The sequence below is a fragment of the Pelodiscus sinensis genome, chromosome 1 (assembly GCF_052426305.1).
Source record: "Pelodiscus sinensis isolate ZL-2025 chromosome 1, ASM5242630v1, whole genome shotgun sequence".
Lineage (NCBI taxonomy): Eukaryota > Metazoa > Chordata > Testudines > Trionychidae > Pelodiscus > Pelodiscus sinensis.
The window spans coordinates 162,095,206-162,120,462 of record NC_143052.1 but is presented as its reverse complement, the minus strand read 5'-3'; the positions used below and the strand labels follow the sequence as shown (position 1 = coordinate 162,120,462).

General features: G+C 41.2%; 1 protein-coding gene and 1 long non-coding RNA gene across 3 annotated transcripts in view; one reads left to right on the top strand and one right to left on the bottom strand.

The window, feature by feature from the left end:
• The window catches only part of LOC142819906 (uncharacterized), a 97,782-nt gene that overhangs the window by 19,184 nt on the left and 53,341 nt on the right, over positions 1 to 25,257 (bottom strand). The window lies entirely within an intron of this gene.
• The window catches only part of BTLA (B and T lymphocyte associated), a 29,061-nt gene continuing 6,279 nt past the window's right edge, over positions 2,476 to 25,257 (top strand). The window contains exons 1-5 of one of the 2 annotated variants that reach the window (XM_075908675.2): positions 2,476 to 2,704; positions 16,195 to 16,515; positions 18,124 to 18,159; positions 21,825 to 21,968; positions 23,561 to 23,607. In XM_075908675.2, the coding sequence (XP_075764790.2) occupies positions 2,617 to 2,704; positions 16,195 to 16,515; positions 18,124 to 18,159; positions 21,825 to 21,968; positions 23,561 to 23,607 (636 nt within the window). In that variant the 5' untranslated portion in view covers positions 2,476 to 2,616. Of the gene's footprint in view, positions 2,705 to 16,194; positions 16,516 to 18,123; positions 18,160 to 21,812; positions 21,969 to 23,560; positions 23,608 to 25,257 lie in introns of both variants that reach the window. The other variant, XM_075908670.2, reaches the window with a different exon arrangement.

The window sequence follows — 25,257 nt, the reverse complement described above, 5'->3', positions numbered from 1 at the left end:
AAGTAGTCAAGTAATTGAGACAATGCCCTTTCTGGTTGAAACGGCAAGAAACTGTTTTTTCTTTGTGAAACTATCTGATATCTGTTTTGTATGCATTGATTCTTTGGCAAAGTGTCTGAGACGTTTGTCCAACGTACATAGCAGATGGACACTGTTGGCACATGATGGCATAAATTATGTTTCTGGATGAGCAGGAATATGTGTTCTTGATCTTATAACTGAATTGGTTAGGTCCAATAATGGTGTCAGCAGAGTAACTATATGGACAAAGCTGGCAACGGGGTTTGTTGCAAGGGAAAGTTCCAGGGTTGGTATTAGTGTGGTATGTCCTGTGGATGTTGGTAAGAATCATCCTGATGTTAGGTGGTTGTCTATAGGAGACTATGGGTCTGTCTCCCAGAGTGTCTTGGAATGTAGTATCCTGTTCCAGTATATGTTGTAGTTTATTGATAATGTGTTGGACGGGTTTAAGTTGGGGGCTATAGTTGATGACAAATGGTTTTCTTGGGTCTGTCTTGAAGTAGATGGTTTCTGGGTATTCATCTGGCTCTTTCAATTTGTTTTTTTATTTCTCTGGGTGGGTAATTGAGGTTTATAAATGCTTGGTAGAGATCCTGAAGTTTCTGGTCTCTGTCAGTGGGATTAGAGCAGATGCGGTTGTATCGAAGGGCTTGGCTATAGACGATGGATCGTATGGTGTGTTTTGGATGGGAGCTGGAGGCATGTTGGTAACTGTATGAGTCGGTGGGTTTTCTGTAGAGAGTGATATCTAATTTACCATTGGTGAGTTGTACTGTGGTGTCCAGGAAATGAATCTCTCGTGTTGAATAGTCCAAGATGAGATTGATGGTGGGATGTAGGTTGTTAAAGCCTCTATGGAATGCCTCCAATGTTTCTTCGCCATGGGTCCAGATCATAAAGATGTCATCGATGTAGCGTAAGTAGAGAAGGGGTAAAAGAGGACAGGATCTCAGGAAACATTGTTCTAAGTCAGCCATAAAGATTTAGCATACCGTGGGGCCAGAGACAAGATACTGGACTAGATGGACCTTGGGTCTTAATGTTCATTATTTTTATGTTCATGCTCCATCCCTTTACAGCCGTGATGTGTGCCTGGATGGATGCATGCTTCATCTTCATCTTCCGTTAATTATGGACTTAATCAAGATATGGGGTGGTTGAACCTTTATCAGTGAAGGTGCTAACTACCTTCTGAATGGTATCCTTCCTGCCTTATCCATCCGCTGACTTTGCTCTTTATCTACTCAGGTTTAGCACCCTTTCTCCTGATACTTTATGCATTGAGGTAGGGGGGTGGGCAACAGAACATCTTTCTTCCCCTCCTGCCCCCTTCCCTTCTCCTATTTATTTCGAGTTTCCTTATCCTCTAATCATAACTCCGGTCATCTGAAGAAGGGGGCTGTGCCCACAAAAGTTCATGATACCATCTATGTGTTTTGTTAGTCTATAAAGTGCTACCAGACCATTTGCTTGCTGTTTTTTTTCTGTAACAGACTAACTCGGCTACCCCCGAAGCTTCATTTTCATAGAACAAATGAGTGCACACCATCTCAAGGGTTTCAGGGACAGAGCAGGACTATCCTTTTAACTGTTGTTCTTGCAAGCTGGGGTCCTCTGCCTGCTGGAAGTGAGAGCGGGGAAAACTCTTTCCTGAGCTTTTAGCGAATCTTGTGCTGGTATCCAGGCAGTAAGGGAGTGAAGGAGGCACCTGCCTGACTTGAAAGCAGAAGGGGAGAGTAGGTTGTAAGACTCACAGGGCAGTGATGAAGGAAGTAGTCAGAACTGGAGCCAGTTTTGAGGGGAAGCAGCTGGCAAGGGAATGGAAGCTTGTTGGAAGTGGCTGATGGATACAAATGGGATTGGATTGAGGAAGGGACTATGGGCCTATACAAGAGCTGAAGAACGGGGTCCTGTGGGGAAAAAAATAGCACGTGTTCATGTAATTACAGGTTATACCATTATGTATATGTACAAGGGAGCCAAACCAGAAGTTGCATAGCCAACCTTAATTCTGGCATTTCCTAAACTGAGCATTTCCTAAACTGAGTTACTCACTTTGAAGAGAAAACGTAATGTTCTTTTAATGTTAGGTTTTTTAAAAATGTACTATGAAAATAAAATTCAATAAAGAAGTGATCCAAAAAGACTGGAAACATTGTGGGGGAAGAAACACTATTGTGCAGCTGTTAGTTTTGAATTTACTTATGTTTATAAGACTGAAATCTCCTTTACCGTTGAACTAACTGAGGATTTTCTTATTATAGTTTTAATTCTGTAGTTTCACACTCTGCACTGAAAAGGCATTCTGGGGGGAAAAAAAGAGAAGTTTTGCAGTTCAGAGATTTTGAAAGTAAGCAAGTGGTGATCATGACATAACCACATAAAAGTTCACCACGTAACCTGTCAGATTTTTGCAAATTATGTTACGGAAATCTTCTCCGCCCTTTTCCCCACCCCCAAACCTCCTTCCCTGTCTAAACTCAAGAGAATCAGCTCAGAGACAGCATGGGCAGTTACGGAGGGCTGTAGGTGGCTATACAAACTGCACTTCTTTAACCTCAGAGGACTCTCTCCCATCTCCACCATGCCAATGAAATGAAGACTCCTCCAGGCATGCAGGCGAATAGAACTGTTCTACACATCCTTCTTTTGGTGTTATCGCTGGGTAACTGTAAGGGTGATGGTAAGATGCTTTATCAATCTATTGTGACTTTAGTTAATAGCCTTCATAGAAAACCATGTACCCAAGGGATTTTCAGTGCAGTCTGGGTGAGGAGAAATTCATCTTATGAAGCTATAGTAGGCTGGATAATGATGGAATAAGATATAGGACAGAAATCTAATATGGTAAAATAAAAAGCAAGTGGATTATCGGTAATAAAACCAGGCCTCTAGGTTACTGTCGGGACTGAAATTCAGCTAATTGAGACTGGGCTCTTTCCAGTTCTTGACCAAAGCCTATGCCAGCTGTGCATGGATAGAATCCAAGCACCTTGTTAAAATCCTGGGGTCTACCAGCTGTGGGCTGACTCCATATTGCTGTCAGAGTGCTTGCATATCCGCACCTAGTAATTAGCAACCCGGCTTCAGTTACATGTTTCCCGCTGACAAAAAAAAAGCAGGGAGGGGAGGTTTGGTATCCCTCTTACTTTCTCCAGTCGTATTGTTGCCGTTAATAATGCTTCTCCTAACTTATACTGGCAAAAGGGAGAGTTGATCCCTGTATTTATAAGGGCAGTGTGCCTAATTCATCCAGGGTAATTTTTCTGAGGTTAGTGGTGGCTATGGTGATTATGTAAAGAGAGGTTCTGGGACTCATAAAGAAGAATAGCCCTTTAAATGTATCCTTCGGGTTTGTGGTTAAAAAAAACCCAAAGTCAGTGATGAACAAGATAAGTACATCCATTACAGCTGTTCATTGCCTCTCATGGGTTTGTTACTATTAATTCAGTCTAGATTAGTCCATTCCATTGGTCCCAAATAGTGTGAAATTGTGCAGATAACATGCTGTGAGCATTGAACTGATTTTGAATAGCTGTGCTATGTTAGCTTTAAAGTTGTATTTCCACCACTGCTATACTTTACTACACAGTACTCGCTGATCATATTGATGTAAAAATGCCTATTTAATAGAATGAGACAATGATTAAGAGTAAGTGCATGTCATTAGCAATTTAGCCACAGATCGGGGGAAAATCAGAGGTGGAGTAAAAAATGTGCCCCGCCTAGTTAGCACAACAGTGGGAGCTATGCGATTGACTCTACCCATGACTCAGTGTGTGACCTGAGCTTGAGCAAGTCCCTTGAATCTTTCAGTATCTTGTATTTAACTCATTGTAAGCTAACAACTATGTGGCTGAAAGATTCTGTGAGTTTCTACAACTATTTCCCTAAGGATTTCGTGGAAGTCTATTCTTCCTTTCTTAACCTTTCTTGCTGAACTTCACATTACTCCGCCACCCATATCTGGCAATGTCTCTCAATCACTTTTCTACCTCATTTCACATAGTCCATTCATTCCGAATTTATCTGCCAGGCCTCTACCCTTTCCAGATTTAAATCTGTCAAAAATCCATTTCTGCTAGGCTGGCTAAAATTAATCTGGTGTCCATGTAGAAAATCCGTTTTTGTTCCCCTTCCTTGACCTACATCTAACATGGCCTGTCTATCCTTTGACCTTAAGTTCCTCAGAGCAGGTCCATCCCATTTAATATACTTGGAAAGTGTCTTCTACATCATGCATACTATCTCAAATAAACAACAGAAAGGCAGGAGAAATACTACACAGTGCTTTGAAATGTTCAAAGTAGTCTCTATTTTAATCTCAGGGATTCATAACTTTCTGACACATTTACATTTTGGCCCTGAATTTCTTATGCATGTTCTTTGCCTAATGGTGCACTTGTCTAAAGGGTTTAAGCCAAACTGCCATTTTTGAGATAAGATGGAAAATATCTCCCCTGCCCCCCAAAAAAACATGTACAAAACTGACCCTTTTTGACTTTATACAGACATCTTTGAAACGTCATGTAGGAGTTAGAGAAAAGCAATAACTTTTTTAAGTTTGAAAAAAAGGCATCTCACAAGCACAAAATTAGAAGCAAGTGGAAAATCTATGAACGTGCTCAGCACGCCTCTATTATTTTTAGCCTAATGGAACCTCGCCGACTTTGTGACATGTAAGTGTATTTTTTTCCCACCCCGTCTAATGGGCACAGTGGCTGCTGCTTTCAAGTAGCTGGAGAGGCAGTCTGCACAAAGAATACTATAAATAAGAGTCCTTCCAAAAGTATTGCCTTAACATCAGGAAAAAAAGCTTAGATGGAAAAAAATGAGAGACTTGTGGGTTTTAGGTCATACCAGTATGGCTGCATTGCACATTACTCTGTGAATTCTAAACCTTTGATTAAAAAAACCTTATTATCAAGCTGCAGCCAAAGAGATCTGTTTTTACGGTTGACACGGCCTTTCAGAGAACTTTCACCAGCCAGAGAACAACCACAGTTATCGATCAAGCACCTTAGGAGAAGGTGACTTTTAAACAGTAATTGCTGTAATTTTTCACAAGAAATTTCTTTTTGTACATAAAGAAATACATTAATGAAACATTAACGTTGCTCTGGTAAAATTAATGGAAAAAGACAAATATTAAGTATGTAGTGACAAGTTACCTACACCATGTTGCAGATGTGGAATATTTGTGACCTTGTAAAAAATATCGTTGATATTTAGCTATACGCTACATTTGTGCAACCTGATTGAGATAATTCTGTGGTGGGAACCTTAACATTTGTGTGCACTCGTGTCCATTAGTCCACTTCAAATGTCAAGGAAGTCAGCTATTCTGCAATGCTCCTCTCTTTGATTGCAGATAACAGCAGAATCAGATTTCTCATACACCTCTCTTTCTCTTTTTAAAGGGGAATTTTATAGACCTCAGCACTAATCATTGTGTACCCCCAATTTTCACTTCCTTTAAAAGCCACTAGTTTACAAAATTAGACTTAAAAATATAAGTGTCACAGTTGTTATTACTCAGCAATTGGTTAATTTCTCATTTTACCATATAACATATTAATTGGAATCTGAATATTGTAGTTATATTTCAGTGTACAGTGCAGTATAACCAATTATTTTCTGCATTAAATTTTAGTTTGGTACTGACTTGGCTAGTGCTTTTTTATGGAGCCTGTGGTAAAACTAGGCATATATCTAGGCGAATTGATAAACTTAACTGGAAGACTGGTTAAGAATCACTGCCTTAAACCAAAATCAGAGCAGTTTATGTTAGTCAATCTTACAGCTCTGACAGGTAAGGGAAATCTGATGCTTGAAATTGTGTCACATCAATTTCCTGCTCCTGAATGTTACAGTTTCTGAAAATTGGTTGTACTCTAATACTTTTCTCTTTATAGAGAGGAGAGACCACCTAGTAATATCCTTTCGGGGCAGATGGGTGAAGTACAGGGAAAAAATATGTACAAAACTCTGACTTTCTGAGGCATGGTCTACACCACAGAGTTAGGTCTATGTAATGTTGACCTAGTTGTGGGAACATTTTCACTTCAATGTGGCTTTTGATGAAGTACATACCTCTCTAAGGGTACGTCTACACTAGCACCCTAGATCGATCTAGGGAGGCAAATGAGGGCGACCGAAATTGCAAATCAAGCCTGGGATTTAAATATCCTGCGCTTGATTTGCATGTTCCCGGCCAGTCGCCATTTTAGAAATTGACTAGCCCGAAGTAACTGCCCGCGTCTACACGTGGCAGTGAAACAGGATTCCGATTTAAAGCCCCTAAAGCTGGTAAACCTCATTGCAGGAGGAATACCAGCTAATTCGAGTTAGGGCTTTAAATCGGAATCCTGTTTCACTGCCGCGTATAGACGCGGGCAGTTATTTCGGGCTAGTCAATTTCTAAAATGGCGACTGGCCGGGAACATGCAAATCAAGCATGGGATATTTAAATCCCAGGCTTGATTTGCAATTTCGGTTGCCCTCATTAGCCTCCCTAGATCGATTTAGGGGGCTAGTGTAGATGTACCCTAAGGCACATACTACAGAGTTAGGTCAACTAGCAAGGTAACTCATGTTGACCAAATTCTTCAAGTGTCTATACTAACATGTCACTCCTGCCAATGTAACTCATCCACTACACTGACTTAACTCCACCTCTGCAAGAGGCATGGCACTTTGGTTGATGTAATTAGGCTGACAGTTTTAGCATAGACTCTCCATTGCTTATCTCAACTTTTGCTGGCTTGCAGAAGAAATCCCACAATAGTCTATCCTGAAAGTTAAATCAGTGCAAGTGAGATCAGGCACCACTGCCACAAGGAGTGTAGTTTGGACATGCAAAAGTGGTTTAATGACTGTGGTGGGGTTGTATATCAACAAACTGAGATTGACGTAATTTATAGTATAAACATATTTAATGCCAATTTAACCACCACCACCTCTCTAAAACTGCGTAGCGTCACAGTCGATATAATTAGATCAGTGTGGTATCAGTGCAGATACTATGTTGCTTATCATCACTGTTACTGGCTTTCAGGAGCCATCCCACAATACCCCACATTAACACAATTGATACAAGTGCTCTAAGTGAGGATATTCACTACTGATGCAAGAAGCCATGTGCACACATACACAAATGAATTAATAACTGCAGTCGCTGTATAGTGATGTAAGTTAACAAATATGTACTGTAGACACGGCCTGAATCTTTCTAAAGTGTCTCTTGCCAGAGTTCCTCTGTCAACACTTACAGCAGGACTGTTATAGTGGTAAATGAAGATGCTACCTATGCTGTTTTCTCCCATCAGTGCAGGTATGCCACCTCCCCAAGAGGGGATAGATATGTCAACAGGAGAAGCTCTTCCATTGACATAGTACTTTCTATACTAGGAGTTTGGTCGGTAGAACTGTGTTGCTCTGGAGTGTGGAGAAACAGTTATACTAACATAAGTTTGTCATGTAAACCAAGGCTGAGCATATAAAGAGGTTTACACAGCAAGAACATGCATATTCAGCTAAAGAGCTGGAAAACCTATTTTCCAAATGTAAGGTCATCCAATCCCCAAACTTTTGTCCCAAACTTTATGTTAATGTGTGATTTTACAAAGGGCCATTGTTTTGTGCCCTTTCTTGTATCTTTAGGATGATTAAATGTGGCCCCAGCATTTTTCTCAACAAAAATATTCTTGCTTTTGTTCTGGCTTAGAAATAGTAATCAAGTCATAGAATTTAAGGTCACAAGAGACCTTTGAACCCTCGAGACGGATCTTGTGTAAAGCACCGACCACCAAATACCCACCCAGTCTGTTCTTAGAAACTAAGCAGCATCAAGTCTAGTTAGTCCTCAGATCGGAGACCACTCAAGTACTGGAAAACTCAGGAGGAATTGCTCTTCCCCTCTTAGTCAGTACCCTAGAATAGAAGTAGGTATTACTATCATTGTTCTTTTCTTTAAATAAAAGGCAAAAGCAGCTACTGGCCAGGTGTGCTTCTAAAAGGGAGGGTTTTTTCAAAGAGCAGGGTTCTTGGCTTCACGGTTGCTGGATTCTTATGTGACTCTGAGGTAAACTAGCATCAGCTCTTAAATGAAAGATCAGGATGCTCAATTTTTGAGCACAGTATTCGTACCCATGTAGAGTGTCAAGATACCTCAACTAATTTGATTCCACCTACATGATTAATCTTACACACGGTTCTCTGGTTCTTCTTAGTGTTTTCCAGAACTAAACAAGGGCAAACAAGACTTGAATTTCTAATGTAAACAAAAACAAAACAAAACTTTAAAAAACCTTTAAATTATAAAGGATTGGAAGGATGATTTGAGAGGAAACATTTATCTCAGTGACACAACAGAAAAAAAGACTAGCCTTATTTCTAAAGAATCCAACCTACACAGAGATTGAATCAGAGAATCATACAACACTAGAACTGGAAGGGACCTTGAGAGGTCATTGAGTCCAGTCCTCTGCCCTCATAGCAGGACCAAGCACCAACTAGACCATCCCTGACAGATGTCTATCTAACCTGCTCTTAAATATCTCCAGAGATGGAGATTCTACAACTTCCATAGGCCATTTACTCCAGTGTTTAACCACCCTGATAGGCAGGAACTTTTTCCTAATGTCCAACCTAAACCTCCCTTGCTGCAGTTTAAGCCCATTGCTTCTTGTTCTATCCTCAGAGGCCAAGGAGAATAATTTTTCTCCCTCCTCCTTGTGACACCCTTTTAGATACCTGAAAACTGCTATCATGTCACCTCTCAATCTTCTCCTTTCCAAACTAAACAAGCCCAATTCTGTCAGTCTTCCCTCATAGCTCATGTTCTCTGGACGTTTTAATCATTCTTGTTGCTCTTCTCTGGACCTTCTTCAATTTCTCCACATCTTTCTTGAAATGTGGTGCCCAAAACTGGGTATAATACTCCAATTGAGGCCTAATCGGCACAGATTAGAGCGTTTGCTCACAACACACTTGTTAATGCACCCCAGAATCATGTTTACTTTTTTTGCAACAGTGTTACACTGTGACTCATGTTTAACTTGTTGTCCACTATGACCCCTAGTTCCCTTTCAGCAGTACTCCTTCCTACACAGTTGCTTCCCATTCTGTATGTGTGAAATGGATTGTTCCTTCCTAAGTGGAGCACTTTGTATTTGTCCTTATTAAACTTCATCCTATTTACATCAGACCATTTCTCCAATTCGTCCAGATCATTTTGAATTATGACCCTATCCTCCAAAGCACTTGCAACCCCTCCCATCTTGGTATCATCTGCAAACTTAATAAGCATACTCTAAATCATTGATGACAATTTTGAACAGAACCAGTCCCAAAACAGACCCCTATGGAGCCCCACTTGTCATGGCTATAAACCACTAATAACTACTCTCTGAGTATGGTTATCCAGCCAGTTATGCATGCACCTTACAGTAGCCCCATCTAAGGTGTATTTGCCTAGTTTATCAAGAGCATAATGTGAGACACTCAAATGCCGTACTAAAGCCTAAGTATACCATGTCCACCGCTTCTCCCTTATCCACAAGACTCGTTATCCTATCAAAGAAAGCTATCAGATTGGTTTGACATTATTTCTTCTTTACAAATCCATGCTGGTTGTTACCTATCACCTTATTTTCTTCCAGATAATTGCTGATTCATTTCTTAATTATTTGCTCCATTATCTTTCCTGGCACAGACATTAAATTGACTGGTCTGTAGTTTCCTGGGTTTTTCTTATTTCCCTTTTTATAAATGAGCACTATATTTCCCCTTTTCCATTTTGGCTCTCTATCCAAAATTTAACAACAAATGGATGGGTAGCACTTTATGGACTAACAAACCATGTAGTTGGTATCATGAGCTTTTGTGGGCACAGCCCACTTCTTCAGATGACTAGAGTTTTGAGTTTAGGATGTGCAGACCCAAAATAAAATAAAATAAAATGATCTAAAAGCATCTCAACCTTTTGCAGCATATGTTATCTGAGGGCGATAAGGACTAGTTTGATGCTCAGGAATGCATATTTTTTTCAGTTTCCTTTGCACTTTTGGAAGTCAGAACTCCAAATACAGGCAGTCCCCGGGTTACGTACAAGATAGGGACTGTAGGTTTGTTCTTAAGTTGAATTTGTATGTAAGTCAGAACTGGTACATATTGTAGGGGAAACTCTAGCCAAACATTTCTCCAGAGCTCAGTTTTATTCTCCCACACCTCACTTCTCTCAGTCCTTTATTCTCAAGTTGAGGTGTCTGCTGAGAAAAGCCGCTCCGCGTCTCCCTGGTCTGCTGGAGGGGGAGGGGTGCTAGCTTCGCGTCTCCCTAGTCTGCTGGGGGGAAGCAGCTAGTGAGGGGTTGCCTCACCCGTTTGTAAGTAGGGATCCGATGCAAGTCGGATCCATGTAACCCGGGGACTGCCTGTACTCAAAAGTGCATTTCTACTTAGCTTTCCAAGACATGAATTCCTCTACATCCGAATGTCAGGTTTCAAAGCCTCAGCTAATGACAATTGAATTACAATCCACTTGCACATCTACAATATCATTTCTGGAGTTAGTTAGTTACATCACTAGTATTAACTATTTATAAACTACAGCACAGGAAACAGACTGAAATGGCAAGATTCTTACAGGAAAAGGAAGGTGAGCATTATTCACTCACAAAAATACTTTTTAGAGTACATGTAAACTCTGCACAACTGCACTAAAATTCAGGTTTCCCTTTGTTAATTGATACCCCAGATTCCAGTTAATACAGAAAAAGTCTCCCACTGTCTGGGATGGCGTGTTATAGGTACTTAAACCAAAATATAGCAAAACCCTGAGGCGTACCTCAGACCATTTTTTCTCTGGGTCAGAGGCCACTACTGTTCTTTAAAGGGAAGCTGCAAAGAACTTTTCAAACACTGGCATGAAATATTTGTTCTGGTTTGTATTATTATTGCTTAGTTCTTCCGTTAGGAAAACCTGCAATGTCAGTTCTGATTTTCACTGGCTTTGTGGAAGGGCCTTTGGGAGGTCTCAAAGCACAGTCACTGTGGGTTTAACTGAAGGAGAGAGCATGCTAAATTTGAACAAATGCTTCCTTTATCCCAAATGGTTAATAATTGCCATTAAATAGACATTAACTCAAAACAAATTAGTTTTAAATTAGCTTAAATAAGTTCTAAATTGTCTTCCACTGCAGTACCTCAGTTTTCATTCATCTGTATCTCAGATTTACCATTGCACTAGCTCTCCACTTTTCAATAGGATATTTCAACCTGGGCAGGAACTGAATCTTTAATGCTGAAAACCCAAGCAGTAGTTTTTTTGTTTTTACACACAGTTTAACTCACAGAAGTCTTTCAGGCTAACATTATGCAGCATTGAAACAAAAAAGGGTATAAGTAATTTTTTTCCCCATTTGCAGATCACTACTAGCACCAGCTGGGTGATCTTCAGCAAGTTACGTCGCGTCTCTGTGACTCAGTTTCCCCATCCATTAAATGGAGATAATGATACTGGACTCTATAGACAAGTCTTTTGGGGTCTGATGATGAAAAGCACTATAAGAGCTAGGCATAATTTTATAACATGGGCTGAAGAAGTGGCCATGGGAAAGCAGTCTTGGACTGTGGAGAGTTAGTTCTGTCTCTCCAGCATTCTCATCACTGCAGAAAGCTTGATTCTTGTGGTTTCCTACGAGAGACGCTAAATGAGCAAATAGCAGTACTTACATTGCAGCCATGGGGAAGTTCATGTCTCTGAACACTGAAATCAGAAACTACATTGCCCACATTCATCACTTTGTGCCTTGCCTGAAGAAACAGGATTCTGTAGGCAAAGAGATTGTTTCATGGCGAGGGCTTTCTGCTGCCCCAACATATGCTATTCAAATTTTTAAGATAAAGATGTTCTGTAGTGTGTCACACACACTTTTTTTAAAAAAAAGAGGGGAAAACTTGAATCACATTCTCATTGCTGAGAAGAAGATGAAAACATTTTATTCAGTCTCTCTTTTGAAAAAAACACCTTTTGGACAAGACAAAGCACAAAAACTCTCAATGCAAATGGAATTTTTTGTAAAGTTTAAAGCAAGTGAAACATTTGTGTTAAGCATAGAAGGGTTCCTTTTGTTTTAACTGAGAGCATTGCAGGGAGTTTACCGGGTACTTGGGGGGAATTTCCCTCCATGATCATCTATGTAGGCTGGTTGCAGTCGGTCTGGAAAAGTGAAGTCCTCAGTTTAAAAGCAGGTATGGCACAAGCAGCAGAATTACACGTTTATCCATGTTTCAGGGCAAACACGCCTCTGTCTCAGGAACTCCCTTGCCTGGCTTTGGCTTGGGAAACCCCATTCAGGAGTATAGCTCAGCACCTTCCATACCTCTTTGCCACAACCCAGGGAGGTCCTTCCTCTGCCGCATGGTATTTTGTCCAGTCCAAGAGGAGTATTTGGGTGATGTCTGCTTTTTAGATGTGGATGAGAAGGAATGTGGTTTTACTAACATTTATATGAATTTACCTAAATTGTTCCTTAGTTCCTTCTTCCAAGAGTCCCCTCAGCTACATAGATCAATCCCTTAGAGAGAGTTTCTAAAATGTTAATTGGGTGATTCTTCCTAAACGAAAAGTGATGTGTTTATTTCTATTCCACCATAAAAGTACAGGATGATTTGCAGATAATACCACATAGCTGCCCTGAGCAGCTCAAGAACTTAGGTCCTATTCCTCCAGCAAAGGCCCTACAGGCACATCCCCTAGACTTCTGTGAAGTGCATTGTAGGTTTGGGCCCTAACTTAGGAGAATACTTGGGGTTTGTTTTGAAGCTCCTAGAAAAAAATGAGTTTTGAGAAGAAAGTGGGAGGAGGAGGGGAGCTGGTTTACGTTACTGGCCATGGACAGCTATTTGGGTGAAGGATCACACATTTAATGTGTTGAGGGAAGAGCCATCAAGTATATTGCTGTATCAGACAGCCTTACTGGAGTAATAAAAAAAATAAACAAAAACAACAAACAAAACCCAGCAAATTTAACATTCTGATATAGGCATCAGTCACACTCAGTGATAGCATCGAAAGAGCTGCTTGCAAGGCTTGATCATAGCAGGCACTTCTGGAGGGTTATTAGCAGTTTTAATTGTTCTGATTGAAACTTCTGCTTTCTAAATCTAGCTCTTTGTTTCTATTTTCAGACTATTCAGTCACGTGCAACTGTTGTGGTATCTGTATGCCCTACACACGGACAGCCTATTTGTGTTTTCCTTTCCTCAGAAATTTGGACAGGTCTGAGCTATAGACACAGATGATGATCTCACTTTTTGATTTAGGCTCCATTCCTGCAAACATTTGCACATATGCTTAAATTAAAAGCATATATTTAACCCTATTGAATTGCATGGGACTAGGGCTGCATGCTTCTATATATATCTGTGCGTGTGCGTGTGCGTGTGAGAGACAGAGAGAGAGGTTACAGGAGAATATTTAAAACAACAGATTCATAGTTGGTAGGTTTATAATATCAATGTTTTCTGTTTCAAGGTCCTTGTTCTCAGCATCTTCCATGTGCCTTAAAAAAAGGAATCTGAAAACACAGTTGGCAATAGCTGAACTCCAGTATTTGATTGTTAGCTATTTAAGACTTTATTTTTATATACTGGTTGGAACTTCTTGGTCCAGCAACCTGAGGACCTGACTGGTCCCGAACAGGGGAGTTTGTCGGACCAGGGGAGGTCAATTCTAGCCCTCCTGCCACTGGCTCCCTCAGCCCAGCTCTACTCCTGGTGTGAGCAGGACTTCCTGATGATTCCCTGTGAGGGGGAAATCTCGTTCCCCTGGGGTACAGAGCCCCCAGAAGGGTCCGAGGCCGGAGGTCAAATCAGTGAGGCAGGAGAGAAATCTAGAGGGAAAAACTTTATGATGCATGCATGCAGGCTGTCACACCAAGAGTGAAAGCAGCCCTGAGTTACAGGTTTTTGGATCCTTTATACAGAATGCTTAGACAGTTCAGTTGTGGATTGTTTTTCTTTAACATATCAAAGTCTCAGCAGAAGTACTCTGAGACTTCTGTTCACCCCAGGAGTGCTAGAAGTAAGTTTTACAAAACAAAGGCACACGAGAATGTGGAGTGGAGAAGTATACAAGGCAAACTGTGACAAAGATAAGGGTTTACATGACAAATTGTGACAGACTAGGAGTATCCATGAACTTGAGATAAGCATTTGTAAGGGTCTTTGATTAGAGCTAATTTGATTTCTCTCTGTTACAGGGAGAGAGGCCTGGAAAACTTTTAAACCTTTACAGCAGTTTTCTTTTAGAGAGTTTTGATTTCTGCACAGTCCCCCCTTTAGACACAATTGGAGTTATTTGATTTTTCTCCCACACCTGTCGGCTGACAATAGCAGGGCTGATGGCTCCACTGCTGCCAGACTGGCAGGGCTGCCAGGTCCCCTGCTGTTTACCTCCCAGCTGGCTTCCTCCATGCCATCAGCCCTGCCACCATGCTGGGCTACCAGCCCTGCTGGAGCCCACCGCTGCACCAGCTCCACTGGGATCCCGGCCCTGCCAATTCCCAGCTGCCGGCCCGGCTGGCATGCTGGCCTCCCAGCCACATTCCCATGGCAGGGCTCCTAGCCACCAGCCCTCCACCAGGACTCGCTCTCCCAGCTTAGAGAGATTCAACCTGTACGACACACTGGAGGCATGTTGTCACTGCTAAACAAACCATCCGCATCTGAAGTAAATCCCAGAGTAGCAACAAAGTCTGAAATTAAAAAGGGATGGGCCAAAACCCTCACACCCATAATCATGTCCCTTCAGCCTGACAAATAGGATTCCCAATTCAGGAGTAATATATAAGGGTCAAATGGGTTTAAAGGAAACTCAGCTAGTACCACTTTCACATTCTTTCAGCTCAGCAAGTTTAGACTCATTTATGTATCCTTTGTAAGGGCTTGTTTACAAAGGGTGATTAACACCACAGCTTTTTGAGTTTATCTGCTTTGAACACACTTGAGTACCCACAACACAATTTATTGTGCACACTTATTCTGCACTTACCACCACGTCTGGATTTCTATTTCAAAATTAATTACACTTTGCTGAGAAAGTGAGTTAATCCAGTTTATTACTCCTGTGTACACCACACTGTTCTCAAGTTGTGGTGGGAGAGGTCCAGGTTGGATATTAGGAAAAACTATTTCAGTAGGAGGGTAGTGAAGTACTGAATGGGTTACCTAGGGAAGTAGTGGAGTCTCCATCCCTAGGGGTGTGTCTAGACTACAGGGTTTTGTCGACAAAAGTGGACTTTTGTCGACAAAACTATACCTGCGTCCACACTACCACTGAGTTCTGTCGACAGAACTCAGCAGTTTTGTCGACGCTGGTAAACCTCATTTTACAAGGCATAACGCCTTCTGTCGACAGAGTTTCTGTCGACAGAAGGTGTTATTGCATGTAAACTGTCCTTTGCGTCTACACTGCCATGTCGACAAAGCAGCTTGCTTTGTCAACAGAACTCAATGTAGTCTAGACGCTCTTTGTCGACAGAAGTTTTGTCGACAGTATCTGTCGACAAAACTTCTGTCGACAGAAGCCTGTAGTCTAGACGTACCCTAGAGGTGTTTAAGTCTCGGCTTGACAAAGCCCTGGCTGGGTTGATTTAGTTGGGATTGGTCCTGCTTAGAGCAGGGGGCTGGACTTGATGACCTTCTGAGGTCTCTTCCAGCTCTATGGTTCTATGATTCTATGGCAGCTGTTCCCTAGGCCATTTCCTCAAATGATCCGTCCCAGTACTTTTCCTTTGGTTCCTACTAGGCAGACCTCAGCTTACACTCACACAACTCTTTTACACTGTACTTCCTCCTTCCTGTCCTTCACTCTTTTCCTTCTCACTTACTTGCCGGGGAGGGGAGGTGAGAGAGACCTTTTAAAGCAGCTCCACAAGTCTTAATTGGCTGCAAGCATTTAAATTAGCCTGTAGCTCCTAGCAAGCTCTAATTGACCCCAGGTACCTGCTTGATTATGATGCACTTAGGCTTGGCTTTTTTTCTTTTTTTTTTAACTCAGGGAAAAGAAAGTTGTTCAACCCAGCCCCAGCATGTTTTCCCTCCATTAGTAGGTGGCAGCCAGCTGATCTGGGTAGATCACCAATTTTTCAAGTTTTTCTTCTCTTCCAGAGCATGTGACTACGAACTGTACTACTGAACTTCAGGTTATAAGAGGTTACAAATTCCAGAGCAAATCTGGGGACTCCCTCACTATAACGTGTCCCGTGAAGTACTGCACAGAAAAGCCAACCATGACCTGGTGCAAGATAAAGGGGCAAGAATGCTTACGTCTCAATGATGGGCCAACAAAAAATGCAACCTGGATACAACAGAATGTGTTTTCTCTGAAATTTACACTGATTCATCAGAACGACAGTGGATTGTACCGTTGCCGAGCTACTGTGGGTGGTGTCAGCAGTGAGAGTCATGCAGTAGTAGTTATTGTTTCAGGTAAGCATAGAGGATAACTAGTTGTGAAGGGGATTCTCTTTATCATAACTGATTCTAAAGGTTACAAACTTATTCTAGTGGGAAGCCTTTTTCTACAAACATACTACACAGTGGCACACTCGTAAGCCAAGCAGACTGCTAGACATTCCTAACCTCCCACATTCTGTTCCTGTTACCATGTTCTCTCTTTACAAGTCATTGAGAAGAAATCAGGAAAGACCACAGAGGATTAGGAAGAGAAAAATACATTCATAGAGGATTCTAAAACTCTTGAGATTTAGGTATGATCTAGAAAAGGCCTAGAAATAAGACAGCCAAAGCCAAAGTCAGAAGAGGTACAGTGTGGTCACAAGTGGCATGAATCTGTCAAGGTGCATGTTGTTGGACAAGACCAACACAGTACAAGGAATGAAATGGCTTGGAAGAAAATCATGCAGAGAGCAAAAGGAGCATATGAGTTTGTGCTACGCTCTTGGAGGCACACAATACAGGTGCAATCCTGCAGTAAGAGGAATAGGATATTGTTGGGGCCTGCGGTAGGTGGTTCCCAGAGTAATTCATGCAGCTCAGAGATCTGCTATAATTCATGGCAGCCCTATCCTGCTTATTAATAATTCTACAATCAGGAACTGCTTAGTATGGCTCTAGGAGAGCCCTGACCCAGTCCAGCTGTAAAGCTGTCTCACACACTGCCTGGACCAGCATAATTCTCTTTTATGGTCCATGTTCACTGTAGAAGCAATGTATATGAGGTCTGATGAAGGTGAAAATCTCTCATAACATTTATGGCTACACTTTGCAAGGAGGTTTAGCCTGTGCCCACCTTAAACAAATCTCTTGATATGAGCTGAACTCTAGTAGAAAACGTTGAACAAAAGAAAAAAAGTTGTCACCATGTATTTTGAAAAAGTGACGTACTATTTGCTGATTTTTTTTAAATCTCAAATAAATCTTCGAATAAAATGTGTGGCTGTGTTAGACTGGCCAGTTTTTCCGGAAAATCAGCAGCTTTTCCGGAAAAACTTGCCAGCTGTCTACACTGGCCACTTGAATTTCCGCAAAAGCACTGACTTCTTACTGTAAGAAATCAGTGCTTTTTGCAGAAATACTATGCTGCTCCTGTTCTGGCAAAAGTCTTTTTCTGAAAGACTTTTGGACAAAAGGGCCAGTGTAGACAGCAGAGATTTCTTTTCCACAAAAAAGCCCCGATCACGAAAATGGCGATCGGGGCTTTTTTGCGGAAAAACGCGTCTAGATTGGCCATGGACGCTTTTCTGCAAAAAGTGCTTTTGCAGAAAAGCATCCTGTCAATCTAGACGCTCTTTTTCGAAAATGCTTTTAACAGAAAACTTTTCTGTTAAAAGCATTTCCGGAAAATCATGCCAGTGTAGACGTAGCCTGTGTGTGTGTGTATTACTTAAGAGACAAGTGTTATACCCTCCCACCTACTGCCTTTTTTCTTGTTGTGTTGTTTCCCTTAATTGAAAGTAGAAGTCATGTGGACTTTGCTGTAAGGTTGCTCATTGAGTATGGAGGACATAACCTGAACATAAAAGTTTACCAAGTTCTCAGCTCTGTTTCAATTTTTGTCATGCTTTTCTTTTTCAGAAGTGGCTACAGATGCCCCCACAAATCCACCAACAAGTAAGTTCTGATCCTCTCTCATAGAATAGAGGAACTACCTACTATTTGTATGACTGTGTGGGGAGGGTCATATTTTTGCACATACTGGACTACTGTTTAACCTCATCACCAAATCACTGTTACACCATGGGGTGATTGCTTCGCTTGGAACTAAATGCCCATCACCTATGCCAAAATCCCCTGCTTCTTCCCTCCCCAATTCATGAATATATCAGCCAAAGTGAGAGAAAAGCTAATTAAATACAATAGCATAGTGTAACAGACTGTTTATTTCATACACATTGCTGAACGTCTCAGACTGTGTAAGACTTGTTGGTCATGTCACTCATGCTGTTCCAGGAGTCACACTGTAGTCTTTGTATTTACAGTGAAAAATACACAAGTCACTAACAACAGATTCTTCTACTCAGGTAGCTTTTTGTTACAGGAGATTGACGAGTTATTTATATATATGTATATATATATATATAAAGACTTTATTTAATATCCAAATGCAAATAAGTATAATTACAATAATAGGAAAGTCAGAAGAGTATAGAAAAAATTCCTTACAATCTATATTTTCACAACCATGTGGAGATCATGAATGATGATGGAAAGAATAGTAAGCAGAGAAGCACTGTAAATGTGAGTGATGGTAAGGTTTCTAGCCCAATATTCCAATTAAGGAATCACTGAAAATTTTTTATACACCTTTCCATTACACCCACATATGTATGGATCTATATCTGTTGTCTCAGTTCTCTGTCCTTCTCTAGCATGCCAGGGGGCAAATGTTAAAAGTTCAGGCTGCTTTCATAGCCAGTTTGCATCAGTTATTTTCACGTTAATTTCAACCGGTAAACTAGTTTTGCTCCATATACCAAAAAGCCCCTAAAATGCTATTATTTTAAGTTTAGTGTATTCCTTTGCAGTTTACTTGTTGACCACTACATCTCTAAAAATTGTAGGTTAAGTACTTATGCTTAGTATTTAGACCTTATGCTAACTATTAGTCTCTGTTGGATGTTAAACTTGCTGCAAAAACTATTTATACATTTTGGTTTTTTCCTACTAGCATTACAGCTTTACTAATCAACATTTATAAGCATGTTAGTTTTCTTAACATATAGATATATGGGTTGAACGTCTGTAGATGGATACTCTTTTGTCTGGCAACATCCGTGGTCTGGGAGGACCACAGATGTTCCAAGACGAGATAGTTCCAGTGGAGCTCTCCTGCATGCCTCAAGGGGCCAAAAGCTTGGCTCCCTGCAGCTGGGCTGCTGAGTGCACCACAACAGGACTGACTGGTACACCCCAGCAAGGCTGCTTGGCGGGGCTCAGAGCACCCCAGTGGGGCTGCCCAGCATGCCACAGCAGGACTGTGCAGAGCACCCCATCTGGGCTGCCCAGGGGGCTGGGAGCCCAGTGCACCACAGCAGGGCTGCCCAGTGGATTTGGGAGCTTCTTCAGGGACCAGAGTGTCCCAGGGGCTGCCCAATGTGGCAGGCAAGGGGGGATAGGGACCGGTAGGGCAGTGGAGACTGCAGTGAGTCCAGGATTTGGGGGCCAGTAGCGGGGTAGAGGTGGGGGCAGATATGAGCTCCTGGTCAGGCAAAATCCTTTATCCAAGACTGGTCAGGTTCTGAGGGTACCAGACCAGGGAGGTCCAACCTGTAGTTTAAACACAAGCATAAATCTTCCAAGACCAGTTCAGGGCCAATGGTCAACAGAATGTAAACACATCTTAAAGAGTGGGTGTGGAGAAGAATTACCCAAAGCCATAACCTGTTTAGTCTGCTTAGCCTATTCAGGGTGTGATACCACACACTATGAAGCATCATACATTGTTTACCAGCGATGCACAGCTGTGACCTCATCAACAAAAGAGGATCTGTGTACCCCCAAAGAGGATCTATGCACCCTAAAAGAGGATCTATGTAGCCTATACTGCCCCCCCATGGGGTTTTGAAAAAGATATAGCAGAGAAATAATCTTTACTATTGTTGTCACCTTCATTTAAAATACTGTTCCCTTAAAATATTACAAGCAGCAAAGGTACAAAAATCTCAGTGTTCTCCACCAATCTGGTTCCTTTGCCAGCCTATCTCCTTTCTAACCTTTGTCCCCCGCCATCCCTTAAAGAGAACCCACTGCTCCTGAGTCTATAGTGGGGCACCTCCATATGTTCTTGGATTTCTAGAAGTGATGAGCACACAGCAGCTCTTATATAGTTGAGTGGGAGCTGCTAGTTTCTCAGGATTTCTGAAAATTAGGATAGTGCCATTTTAGGAGCCCATCTTTCAGCATCCATTTCTGAAAGGCTTGGGCTTTGAGTATGTAGCACTTTAAAGACTAACAAGATGGTTTATTAGATAATGAGCTTTCGTGGGCCAGACCCACTTCCTCAGATCAAATAGTGGAAGAAAATAGTCACAGCCATATATACCAAAGGATACAATTTTAAAAAAATGAACACATATGAAAAGGACAAATCACATTTCAGAACAGAAGGGGGATGCGGGGGGGGGGGGGGGGGGGGAGGGGAGAGGGGAAAGGAAGGTGAATGCCAGTGAGTTAATGATATTAGAGGTGGGGAAGGGTAGATGTCTGTGAGTTAATAGTATTAGAGGTGATAATTGGGGAAGCTATCTTTGTAATGGGTAAGATAGCTGGAGTCTTTGTTAAGTCCCCTGCGAAGAGTGTCGAATTTTAGCATGAATGCCAGTTCAGAGGATTCCCTTTCAAGTGCAGATTTAAATGTCTTCTGAAGTAGGATGCAGGTTAGCAGGTCATTGAGACAGTGTCCTTTGCTTGTCATTTCAACCAGAAAGGACACTGTCTCAATGACCTGCTAACCTGTATCCTACTTCAGAAGACATTCAAATCTGCACTTGAAAGGGAATCCTCTGAACTGGCATTCATGCTAAAATTCGACACTCTCCGCAGGGGACTTAACAAAGACTCCAGCTATCTTACCCATTACAAAGATAGCTTCCCCAATTATCACCTCTAATACTATTAACTCATAGACATCTACCCTTCCCCACCTCTAATATCATTAACTCACTGGCATTCACCTTCCTTCGCTCCCCCCACCCCCCCGCATCCCTCTTCTGTTCTGAAATGTGATTTGTCCTTTTCATATGTGTTCATTTTTTTTAAATTGTATCCTTTGGTATATATGGCTGTGACTATTTTCTTCCACTATTTGATCTGAGGAAGTGGGTCTGGCCCACGAAAGCTCATCATCTAATAAACCATCTTGTTAGTCTTTAAAGTGCTACATAGTCCTGTATTTTGTTTCAGCTACACCAGACTAACATGGCTACATTTCTATCACTATTGGGCTTTGAGTTTAGTTGAGAAAAAATATTAAACAGAACCCCGCAAGTAAGATTTTTCTAAGCTGCAAAAAGTCCAGCAAATGAAAAGAGAAGAGAATCTGAGGCAGAAAATGAAACCTCAGTCTCCCTATGAATTTCTGCCAGCCCTTCATCCCTCATAATTCACTAAATTGATTCCCATCGAATGTTTTAAAACTCTTGGTTAACTAGCCTAATTCAAGGTTCTCTCAAAAATGTGCAGTGAACATAAATTAAATTAAAAACTAATTGGATGGCTCAGAATAATCCAGCCAACATCCTACAGCGTGTACTAACACATTTTAGAGGACTTTTCAGCTACCACTAATGTCACAGGAGATCCTCAACGACGTGAAGACCACAATAAGAAGTGGATTATTTATATCCTATCATCTCTGGGAGGATTGTGCCTCTTCATCCTTATCTGCTTATGCCTGTTTTGTTGTCTGCGCAGGCACCAAGGTGAGCTCTCATACTCCTTCCCGTTCCCCCTTTTGCTGCTTTTCCTGGTTTGCTTTTCCTGGTTTCCATTGTTTAAAATGTCTCTTCTCTAAGCATTATTAAAATGTCTGAGAGTCACCTGAGACAGGTGAGCTAGAACATGGCCAAAGCCTAGCCGGTTAGTCAGGGCTGGATTACCCAATAGGCAGACTAAGCACGTGCTTAGGGCACCAGCAAAGCAGGGGCACCAACAAAAATGAGATTTTTCTTTTGAAAAAATTTGATATTTTAAAAAAAAGCATCGAAGTAGTCATCATGGGAAAAATCAGAACACCGCAGAACGCTCTTTTTCTCAGCTGAAAAGAATAAAAAAACCCTCAAAGAACAACAATGTGTCAGGACAGACTTGATTCACTTTCCCTATTGTATATGGATGCGGACATGCTTCATCGAGTCAGCTTCGATGAACTTATCCAGAATTTTGCAATCAGAAAATCTAGAAAGAAGCTATTTTAATTTCAGCATACATGTAAGTTTTGTGTCATTTTGAAAAATAAAATTTTATTTTACAGTATAGTATTGTTTTTATTTTGAATTACATATGGGGGGCACCATAATCTTTTCAGTACTTAGGGCTTCTAAAAGTCTTAATCCGGCCCTGCTGGTTATGATGATAATTCTTTGGCAGTTTTATGTGTCTTACTTGCCTCTTTCATCTAGGGATAGTGGAATAGGCTTGGATAAAACAAGAACCCATCCAAACCTAAAATTACACTGCTACGATAGTTTGAAATACTGTGATTTTACTCACTTGCTCCCTCGCTTCACCCCTATTTTACAGTTAAAATACTAAACAAGTGTCTTAGCTGTTTCTGGTCATTACTGGTCCCTTACTATAGTTCATAAAGAGTGGCAAGTTAACCCTGCAATCCTGATCAGTCTCCAGTTAATTACATTCCTCTTGTATTTTCAATTAAAAACAATATTATTCTCCCCTTACTAAGTTGTAGAGTTACAGGCTGTTACGAAGATTCTATCTTCCACCTCAGAAATGGAACCCACAGTTCCTCTGTGTTGTAGTTTCAGTGGTAGAAATTAGTGGCTTATTTCCCTTACCTATTGCTCAGTGGCTGTCTGAAGGTTCGGTGGTTTATTCTGGAAAAATGCTTTAAGACTTTTCAGTGAAAGCTGTTATAATTGCCTACTAGATGACAAGTTTATTGTTTTCCATGCCTGATGCTTATGTCTCGTGTGTTCTTGTTTATGACTAGAACGGCCTCTCCTCCAGTTAATCTAGGAGAATTTCTCTCCTTCCTTTCCACAATAAACTAGAAAGATAGTTTTTCACATTTCTGGGGCGAGGGAGGGACACAGAAACATTCTAGAATCCTCAGCTGTATTTCGCAATATACTGTAGAATATGTTTACTACCCTTTGTCAAAAGAGATCTTCCTGAATCCAAACTGGGCACACACTGACTGGATTTTCATGTTGAGATATATCCAGTAAAGAAAAGGATATTTTACTGATAACCGTAATCTTTAATAACCAACAAAGTTATTCTTAGTTATTTTATTGATACACTATCTTATTTTTTTTCTTTTTCTCTCCAGTGAAACCCAAGACGACCCTAGTAACCTCACAGCAGGAAATGAACATGGTGTGTTTGAGTTCTGATATACCAAACCTTGTCATACCTTCTATTACTAATGAGTGCTGATGGCATGTTTAGTATTGTGCACACATATAGGGAGACAGTCCCTAGCTCATGGAGCTAGTTGTCTAAATAAAAGGGAACCTCCTTCAATCATGTAACACCACAAATAGGCGGAAGGTACAAACTTCAAGCAAAATAGTTTTGTTTTGCTAGTCCATATTCTATAGTTGCTGGATTGTAGCTGTATATGAACAGGTGGATGAAATCTGCTATGAGTAGGATTTTGAAGGGACAAAGGGATGGCATTCCAAGTATATGGGAAGTATGGAAAAAGATGCAAAGATTATAGTGTGGAAGAAGATGCAAAGATTATATAGATGGGGGTATTAGGACCAGAGCCTGAGAGGAACACAGATAGTAGAAAGGGGAATGGAAAAGCAAAGTAGAGAATCTGGTAAGGCTCGAGTTGTGTAACACAGTGAAAGGTAAGGACAAGAATTGAACTAGATATAGAAAGTGAAAGAAACATTTTTAAAAATGGCTATGTGTATTACCATAGCACTTGGGAACTGGGTCACGGACACTTAGTGCATTGCACTGGGCACTGTACCAAAAAAAAAAAAAAGAGTCAGTCCCTTCCCTAGTCTAAATCAACAGATGGATACTGACAGGGGCGTACAAGGAAATGATTAAACCATATTCACGAGTATCATAGGCAAATGCCTAAAAGCACAAAAGAGGCATGGGGCAGCGATCTGATCAGAGTAGCAAGTGAAAAAGTGTTAGCAGCAGCATTTTCTGCAGACTGTTGGGGGATTAGAGGTGATAGAGGCAGCCAATGTGGAGTAGACTGCTCAGGCCAAGTGAGAGAAAACAAAGGAAGGATTGAGAGGGAAGAGTAGATGTCAGAAATGTATAAGAGGAACAGATAGATTTGGAGAAAGGATAGATTTGAAGAAAAGGAAAGACAGGAGTCACATTGAATAACATTGCGAGGTTGATACAGAGGATGGCATAATTGTCAAAGGTGATAAAGAAAGAAGGGAAATGGCTGAAGAGAAGAGAAGGAGACTTTCAGTTTTGTCATGAGCTTGATTTGTAAGTGGAACAGTCCAGAGATGGTGTCACTGTGAGACTGCAACGAGGGGGAAGAAGGCAAGAGATTTGGGAATCACACACCTAGTGATGGTAGCTGAAACTGTTGGACCGATGGGGCTTGTCTTGTGAGAAAGTGCAGAGGGGTATGTGGAGGAGACAAAGGACAAAACCCTGCTGAGATATGAGGAGAGTGGATATGATACTAGTGGAAAAAAATAAAGATGTTGGAGAAGGAGAAAACTGAAGCCCAGGGAGAAGGGCCAAAAAACAGAGGGAAATGGGAGTAGAGAAAAACGGTCCTTACAGGTGGTCAGCGTGAGGTCATGTGACACTTACTAGGAAAGCACCAGAGGAGTTGAAAGGCCATAAACCAGTCTGCACAGGATTTAACCAGTTGTTACAGGAGAAGAGATTGAGATAGTAGGAGCAGATGTCCAACTCAAGAAGGGAGATGGAATTTTAGTGGATAGGCAAGTGGGGTCTAGGAATGGCTTCTTTAAAATAAATATGAGTGAACTTGTAAGCAGAGAGAGATGCTGGACAAGAGAAAAATAA